The sequence below is a fragment of the Aptenodytes forsteri genome, unplaced genomic scaffold, assembly GCF_000699145.1.
Source record: "Aptenodytes forsteri isolate BGI_AS27 unplaced genomic scaffold, ASM69914v1 Scaffold53, whole genome shotgun sequence".
NCBI lineage: Eukaryota > Metazoa > Chordata > Aves > Sphenisciformes > Spheniscidae > Aptenodytes > Aptenodytes forsteri.
The window spans coordinates 12,131,253-12,140,257 of record NW_008795909.1 but is presented as its reverse complement, the minus strand read 5'-3'; the positions used below and the strand labels follow the sequence as shown (position 1 = coordinate 12,140,257).

At 35.3% G+C, this 9,005-nt stretch overlaps 1 protein-coding gene across 10 annotated transcripts in view; it reads left to right on the top strand.

Moving 5' to 3' along the window:
- The window catches only part of SLMAP (sarcolemma associated protein), a 104,636-nt gene that overhangs the window by 80,662 nt on the left and 14,969 nt on the right, over positions 1 to 9,005 (top strand). For 8 of the 10 annotated variants that reach the window (XM_009284469.2, XM_009284466.2, XM_009284462.2 and 5 more), the window contains 3 exons: positions 2,677 to 2,799; positions 3,578 to 3,652; positions 7,586 to 7,906. In XM_009284469.2, coding sequence (XP_009282744.1) covers positions 2,677 to 2,799; positions 3,578 to 3,652; positions 7,586 to 7,906 — 519 coding nt within the window. The remainder of the gene's footprint in view (positions 1 to 2,676; positions 2,800 to 3,577; positions 3,653 to 7,585; positions 7,907 to 9,005) is intronic. The other 2 variants (XM_009284467.2, XM_009284471.2) reach the window with 2 other exon arrangements.

The following is a 9,005-nucleotide window of genomic DNA, read 5'->3' as shown; positions in this document are numbered from 1 at the left end:
GGGGAGGAGGGGAGAGAGAGTGAAACAAGGTGGTGTTAATTAAGAACCTTTGTTGTAACATGGCAAACAATCTGATCACAGATTAAAATTTTCCATGAGCTAGAATAAATGAATAAGGATTTTCAAACTATTGTATCTGACTTTTTTTTTTTGGCACCTTGTTGTAACTAATGATAGAATTCCTTAGGCTTCTCTGAGAACAGTTAGTCCAATGCTGAGTACTTCTGGAAATTGCTCAAATACTTTTTTAATTGCAGCCTTTTACATTGGTTCTAAAACCAGGTTTTTGTGATGTGAATTTGCTTCTTGAGAGAACTAAATCTAAGCCTGATGATAACTAGTAGGTTTATTATTTATAAATAGAGCAATCCTACTCAGTAAGGAATTTTTTCAAAACTAGAGTTAGCACAGAAATGATGTTTGCTTTGAACTAAAAGACATTAAAGAAACTTTCAGTTTGGGTAAGACTGAAAAGCTGTTATTTTCTCGTCCTTATATTTCTTGGCTTTTGATTTAGAAGCATGTAATATGGAAATTCCCCTATTGCATTTGAGTAGGAAAGAGTTTTTACCTTCATTGTGCCTTTGCTAAACTGATTATGTTGTCCCATAAGTTGAGTCCCTCATCTCCTTTGAAGCAGTATTATCTTTTATGACGTGTGCTTTCATTGATTGGAAAATACTGTCCATCAGAAAGTTCATTTAGGGTGTCTGTTGTTGGATTTGGGACACTGCTTCTTTATCGGGCATGATTTGAGCATAATTTGTCAACTTTCTCATCCATTTCTTCTGAACAGTCTCATTAAGGAGGGTTTGAAGTCTAATTGCCTCAAGTCTTTAGTCATGAGAAGCTAAGAACAAAACATGTTCAGTAAAGAGAAATTTGGATTTGGAACTCTAATAAACTATAAAAGAGAAAGTATTTGGATGAAATATGTAGTCCTCTTTGTTCTTTCTGCTCTCATAATTTTGTTCTGAAAAAGTCTAAAAGCACGTGTGTGCCCTTGGCTCTATTCGAGCCCACCAATTCATTACTGTGAGAATAGGAAAAACATAGCCTCTTTTCTTAGAGGGATACAGTATGAATACTTTAGCATGATTTGATAACCAATTATTTTAATGTAGAAAACAGCAAAAAAATTTTTATAGTTACTTTATTGGTGACATATACAGTCAAATATGAATGTCAAGTATAATGACAAACTAAACTATAGCTTGTATTTATTTTTTTCTTATTAGTGAAAGGTCCAGACAACCAAAGCAATTTATCCTTTGGGTTTTTTATTCTAAGCAGTGTGCCTTTATCCTAAGTCCATATAGTCTATAGTGGTAGATGTTTATTAACCATTAGCTGTGTAACACATCTACCTTTTTGTTCTCCCTCTCCCAAGATGTTCAGCTGGACTTTTTTCACTGATTTTCCTCCTTTACCTTTCTCACCTAACTGGCTTTATATAAAGTTTTGGCTCTCTCAAACTCTCAGTTTATTAGTGCTCTTTGTGCCTATTGAAAGATCTGTTTCCGCACAGACAGTACTTAAGGAAAATTTCATGAATGAGAGTTTCCTGGGTCCAGTCCTGGCATTGCAGATACCTGCAGGCTAGAGTGTTGTCTTCCTCTTTGTTACTGCATCTAGTTTCTAGCATGTGCCCATTAGAGGACACTGCTGTTAGTTACAAATACTTATTTTTCCTCTTTTAAATTACCCCAAAACTTCAGCTTTAGAAGTACTTAATTTGTCTACAACTGCAACTCATCTCTTATGAGCCCAAGAGGTATTTAATATGCATTTTAGCTAATACAAAACTTGTGGGGAAGAGCAAATGTTTTTATTTAGAGTTAAAACAACATGCATAGATATCTGATCGTGTTAAAGGTATACCTAATATTTTTAAGACATAGTAAAAAAAATTTTAAGAGCAAAATGTAGTTTAGTATTCACTAGGCCAGTGAATGAAATAAGGAGGGTGGACTTTTCTTCATTTTCTTAATTTTGTTTTAGAAAATTTCCCTAAATTTTTCCTTTCCTTGTAGTTGTGGTTCACAGAGGGAGAGGGGAAGCCCAGCCTTGCATGGTAGCAAGCCGATTGGCAGTAGCAAACCACTTAATAGCAACTCTTTGCATAATCTCTTGCAGCTGACTGGCATTAACCAGCGTCAGTACAAGGCTGGGTCTGTACGTGTGCTGGTATGCTGCCTGCCAGGGCTGGTATGTGCTGTTAGGAGCAGGACTGTGGGAGGGTGGGCTTGGGTTGGGAGGTGGGGGATGCAGGATCATTGCTGATAAACGTGTGCTAGGAGAGAAGGTTACAGTAGCTTCCTTTTAAAAATAGACAATTTGTAAACAGAGTCAAGGATTGTCTTACACTTGTTGTTCCTTTGTTTTTGTCAATCCAGGAATCCTTGCCAATCTATACAGTGTTTTTAAAAACTCTCCATTTCTTGTTTGCTTTTGTTTTATACTGCATGTTATAGATAATGAATGTTTTAAAGTTTACATATGTTTTCCTCCTTTTAAAAGTATATTAATATTTTTGCTAATACTTACCTAATCCAATTTTGAGTTTACTTCAACTAACTTCGGATGATTTGAATGAAAAGTCGCCAGTCATCACATGGCAGTGCAAATTAAACTGTTGTACAAATTTATGATTTAAAGAAAATGTTCTTTTATCAGATGAATTGCAGGGTGCACAATCAGAGACTGAGGCTAAGCAAGAAATTCAGCAACTGCACAAGGAACTGATTGAAGCCCAAGAGCTAGCTAGGACAAGTAAACAAAAATGCTTTGAACTTCAAGGTGAGACCCATACCAACTTGGTTGTGTAGGGTATCCATTAAAATTGTGTTTATCAGGTAGTCTTAAAAGGGGGTCTGGTTTTTGCTGACTGACTGTTAGATAAATTTGTTTCATAGCATTCACATCTTTCTGCACAGAATGTCAGAAACTTGCTTTTTTTCTAAACTCTATACAGTCAGATTGAGCTCTGACTTCTTTTTGGTTCAAGATAGACCAAGTATCTTTTCATGGTATTGAATACATACTTGAACTCCATATATTTCATCCTTATAAAATACATTCATCTACAGGTATTGAATCATCTGTATTTCAGTCAGATAATGCACATAATTTAATGTATTCAGTGGTAGTTCTTTGTTTAGATCATCCTATCAGATATGTAGCTGTATCATTATCCTCAGCAAACTGCGGGTTGTTTTTGACAAGAAAATAGTCCAGTTTATTTGCATATTGTTCAGTGTTCTTTATGGGGTGTATTTACAGCTTTTTTTTTCCTCCTCCCACACCTTTGCATTTAGCACACATGGAGTTTTTGGATCAGGCAACAGATTATATTAATTTCAAATTAATTGTAATACTACCACAATAATGGAATGATGTCATAATATTAACTTTTTATTAAACTACTTACACAGTTACTAGCTTTGATAACTTACTGAAATAATATGATTGTTTTAATCTTTTCAGTTAAGGGGAAGTTGTGACTAAAATTAATTATAGAGCTGAAATACTTCTTACTAACAAAAACTTTTGGGCACATTTTCACTTTCATTTATAGCGCTATTGGAAGAAGAGAGAAAAGCATATCGAGTGCAAGTTGAAGAATCTAACAAGCAAATAAATGTTCTGCAAAGTAGTAATTTTTTTTCCCTACCCCACTCTTTTAGGGAAAATACATTGCTTATGACGCCACGGAAACAGCCAAAGCTCTAATAAACATACACTCAATTAATATTTTCCTTTTAAATTTGATTTCTTTCACCATCTGTTTGAATTTTTTTGTGTAATGTTTCTTGTCAATTCCTATGGTTCTCATCATAACTTAGAAAATGCAAAAGACGTAATCTGTAACACATTCCTCTTCTCCTTCCTCTCCAGTCTTTCTCAGCTTTGAATGATTGAGGGATTCTTACTGTGACTATTTTATCTTCAGAGCACTCAGAAGTTTTAGTCTTTTTTTGTGCTACTCAGTCTCTTCACTTCATTAGTAGAATCCTCTTAAATAAATTTTTAATCACTCCAGATCTGCATCCTACCTCAGAGCATGCAGTAAAATTTCTGCAACAGAGACGCTGTCTATGCTTTTTGAAAAAACAGTATGACCAATCATGCTCTTTTCAGCCTAAAATAATTATAGCAGAATGGAATCCCATGATTCACGTAGCTTGTGTCATGTATTCTGTATCACGTTAACTTGTCAGCCTATGCCTGTGAGTGAGCATATTGGTCAAGAGGCTGTCTAGCCTTAAAATCAATAAGGGTTATATTATGACTCTTCCTTAGAGCAAGCATTAGTCTGTACATCTACTAAGCCATTGATTGTTATGAAACTTGTAGGAGCTTCATACCTTGGTATCTTTGTCAGCATATCATGTGGTTTGGACCTAAAAATGGTTGGAAGGCAGATGAGCAGACAGGCAGATGGACTGACTGACAATCCTCACTTTCTTAGGAAATCAAAATAGCTTTAGCAAATTACTTTACGGGCGGTAGTTTGTTGTGGAATGTGGTACTTGTCATACACCAGTTACACTGAGAAGCTTATATAATAGCACTGTTTTATATGAATGTCAGCAAAGAATATTTACGTTTTCTGCCATTGTGCCTGTAAGAAAGAGGAGCTTACATAATACTCATCTTCAGAACAAGAGGAGCAATTTAATTCTGAATCTTGTCCTGCTAATAATGAAAATTCTCCAAGTAAAAAATACTGTAGCAAAAGTTAGAAATTATGATTTGATAGTTATTTCTATGCAGAAAAAAGAAATCTCCCCCCCCCCAAAAAAAAAAAAAAAAGAGAATCAAAGTAGAAGGTTGACAGGGCCAAACTTAACTGCAAGATGCTTCTTGTCAGTTCAGTACATTTTTGTCTCCTGAACCCTTCTCAAGTGAGGTCTTGCTTATGTTTCCTCCTCTTCTCTCTCCATGGTAGTTCAAAACGTTCTGATGTTCGTTGTATGCTTGCTGCTTCCCAGAGTTTTAGGGGGTGACACATCTCACAACTTGAGAAAAGTTGTCAGGATGTCAGGATTCTCTCTTGGCAGCCTCTATGAACTGTAGTGGAGAAAAAAAAATCCTGACAGCTTCATGCAGTAGCGTTTCTTAAAGTATTTTCATGGAATGAATGTTTTAGGCCAGCCAGTGCTACATGGCTTTATGTGTTTGTCATAGAAGTGCCACAGAAACAACTGAGATCCTGTCTCTACGTGTGAAGTTCTTTAGATGAACAGATAGGTAAAGCAAGGAAATTCAAGTAACTTGTCATTACTTATTTAAAAAAAAAAATAAGTGAAGCGTTCAGTTTAGATGAAGTAATGGCTTACATAAATAAGAGATGTAATGGAAGTTTTATTTCTAATTGCCCTTTCAAATTATATCCAGTGCTTCAGAAACCATTCCAATATTCTTGGTAGTAATTTTCCTGTGTAAGTTATTTCTACAACTCCAACAAACTTTAGAAACACTTATGTGTTTGGATTTTCAGTCATACCATGCTTGTTTTCACGCCTGAACATTCAAAGGGAGAGTTGTTCGTCAACAATGCAGACAGAAGGAAAAAACCCAAATTTATTGGAAACACTGCCATTACTGAGAAGCAGGAATGTAGCTTGGCTTGATAAAGAAAATAGTATCAGGAAGATATGGTTTGAAAAATCACTCCTTTGCTCATTAATGGGCACCTGCTGTGTTAGCAAGTCATAATTCTTGGTGTTTTAGAAATGTGGTTTCCTAGCATATTGGTTTGATAGATTCAAGGCTTCTAATGTAAGGATACATGAAAGGCAATTGTTAATGTGTAATGTGTTGTATTATTGTCGGGTTGTTCTCATCTACTACTTTGTTTGCTATTCTGTTAGTATAATCCTTTAGAAACTATTTCCAAACAAATGAGGTGGTAGTAAGCCTCATGTTGTTCACATATATTTAAAAATCCATCATGCTGCAAATGTCTTTGTTATGGAACAGATACTGTTTCATCTTACACAGAATTGCTGTGAAATCTAACTTACTGTTGTCTATAATAGATATTGCGTATTACAATATATAATAACTATCATGGTTTTTCCCATACTGTCTTTTTTCTCCAGAGTATGGAATTGCGTAATTCATAGGTTCTTTAGTTTATTTAATGAGCTAAATGTCTTGCTGGAGCCTGTTTAGAGGAGAGGGAAAAAAGTTATGTTTTTCTTCTTCACTGTACATCAACTAACAGCAAAGTTTCTAGATTGTACCTGTATGTGAATTCTACCTATATTATGGTATATGCAGCTACTGAAAAACATCAAGTATAGTTGTCATGAAAGTGCAAGTCTCTCTTGTGTGGTTTTAATGCTATATCAGTTTACAGCACAACTCGCTCACATTCTCCGTGTCATCTTCTGTAATGGATTGAGAGAACAAAAATCCATACAAGAAATCTATGAAGGTTACTCAGCCTTGGTTATCTTCCCCGTGCTTTCCACTGTCCTTTTTTGCCCTTTGCTTCTATAACATATAACTTTAAATGTGTAATTCTGACCCTCTACAGTATCTTATATTAGGTTTTCAAGTGATGTTAAGAACTTTGCACTTTTCTTCTCAGAGCAATTCTTCATTAATTTAGTAATTGCTTTTTCCCATGTTAAAAATCAATGAAATACATGTGAACTCTGATATGTGTTCTTTAAAAAGCAAATTAAACACTTTACTTCCATCAGTCAGGGTTTTAACTATAATTTTGTTGTTCTTTCTTTCATGCTTCCCTTTCCTCTGTACTGTACTTTTTTTTCCCAACTATTTGCACTGGATTCTGTTTGCATGTGTTTATGAAAAATAGTTGTGCTCAGAGATGTGTTTAGTAATGAAACAGTTTTGAATGGGAATAATGTATAAGATTTGCTTCATGCATAAATGTAAAATAACCTAGCGTGTATGTGACTGCTGCACATTTATAGTAAAATGTAGATGCTAAAGGACTTCTTACAGTTCAGTATATTCAATGCAGCTGTTCCTTTCAATTCAAAATTAATCTTGCAGTTTGAAAAATGCTTTTTGCAAAGAAGTGAAGTAATTTTTTTCTTTTACTACGTGTTGAGACTGGAGTAGAAATTAGACTCTGTGCCTCAAATATTTAGACATCACAAGTTAACTGCTGAACAGGCAAACATTACCAATGTAGCTTTGCAACTGTTTGGCTTGTCACAGAAGCTTTCTTGCTTTTCCTCTTGTCCCTGAACCCCGCAGTGTCCTTGTTCTGTAACGCTTGTTTTGCTTACAGTGAAGTTGGATCTAAATCTTGGTTTCAGATTTTTGAGAGTTGCTTTAGTATCACACACATAACACGACCCTGTCTAAGAAAGCTTTGTCCAACCATAATTCTTGTTTCTTTTGACACTCTGTAATACATGACTCCCACATACATGTCTCTTGAAGGGTACAGCATTTGACAAGTTTACTGTCTTTTTCAATTGCATTAGGATTTTGTAGTCCTATTAAACATAAATAAGTTGAGAAAGGGAGTTAAGTTTTTTAGATTTTCTGTAAGTACAGTTTTTAAAAATATTAACATTAATGTTATGCTTTCCAGCTCAGTTGCAAAGGTTACAAGAAGATACTGAGAATCTTCGTGAGGAGAAGGAGAATGAAATTTCAAGCACTCGAAATGAACTAGTCAGTGCTCAAAATGAGATTCTGTCACTTCAACAAGTAGCAGAAAGGGCAGCATCAGAACGAGATACAGATATTTCTGCATTGCAAGACGAGCTGCAAACAGTGCGAGCAGAACTTGAACGGTGGCGGAAAGATGCTTCAGATTATGAAAAAGAAATTGTCAGTCTGCAAGCCAGTTTTCAGCTCAGATGTCAGCAGTGTGAGGATCAGCAGAAGGAAGAGGCTACTCGCTTAAAAGGTACTTGTTTAAAAGGATGTCACAGACCAGTGCTAACAGTAGCATCCTTCTCAATCTGATGGATGCCAATTATTCAAATTGCTATTTGTCTGTCTGTCTCTGTAGTCATTTACTATGTCTATATATATACACGTGTGTGTTTATATATGTGTATCAAGGCTTGTAGTGTTACAAAAGCTGTTTTGTATACTTCATTAAATAGTAATTGTCAACTGTGCCTAAATTAGCTTAGGTACCCTTTGATATCAAAAGTAGGCCAAGTATAATTCCACTTAGAAAAGATGGAAAACTTGTACTGTTTGAGGGATTGATATTGCCAGAGATTTCCAAAAGGACTTGTGTAACTTCTGTATAATTTAAGCCTGTAAATGGGTAGCTTCTGACCTTTTATTTTTTCTAGCAAAGCTTCACTTGAGACAAATAACTGTATTTTATGGCTTAATAAAACTGTTGGTACCATCTCATTTTTAACATAAAAATGTTAAAATAAATTTAAAATTAAAGCTGTATTCTGGACACGTGATGTAGAGAGATACAAATACGTTGTGCTGAGCCAGCATAGGGCTTCCTTTAGGCTCCTTCATTTGTGTTTCACTTCACCTGTAATGCACCCACATCTCACGAGGACTGGTTGAGAGCCGCTACTCCAGGCCTATAGCTTCAGGTCTTGGAGAATCTGCTAATAGAGTTCAAAAGCTCATGCTGAAATTTTGTACATGCCGAAGAGAAACTGGCATATGTAAAATATGCTTTAAATTCTGAATCAGTTAATCTGTGTGAAGTTGCCAGAGGAGCCTTTTTCCAGTTCAGACTCCAGTCTCTGTCATTGTGTTACTAATATGTGTGTAACCTTGATTTTTATCTATTTTACCAGGGACTGATTTATTTAAAAGGTCTCATTTTCACCCTTTAGTTATTGCTTTCTGTTATTTAGTTATTCTGTTCCTTGTAGCAGACGCATGTTATCTAGTGATTCCAGTTGTTTGCTATTTTCAAGTCTGGGAAATTATTTTCTTCAATACACTTTTCTGTCACTATTTCTAAAATACTAGAGTAGACCCATAAACAGACTGTTTTCTGCTTCTTTGTGCTTTAGAAA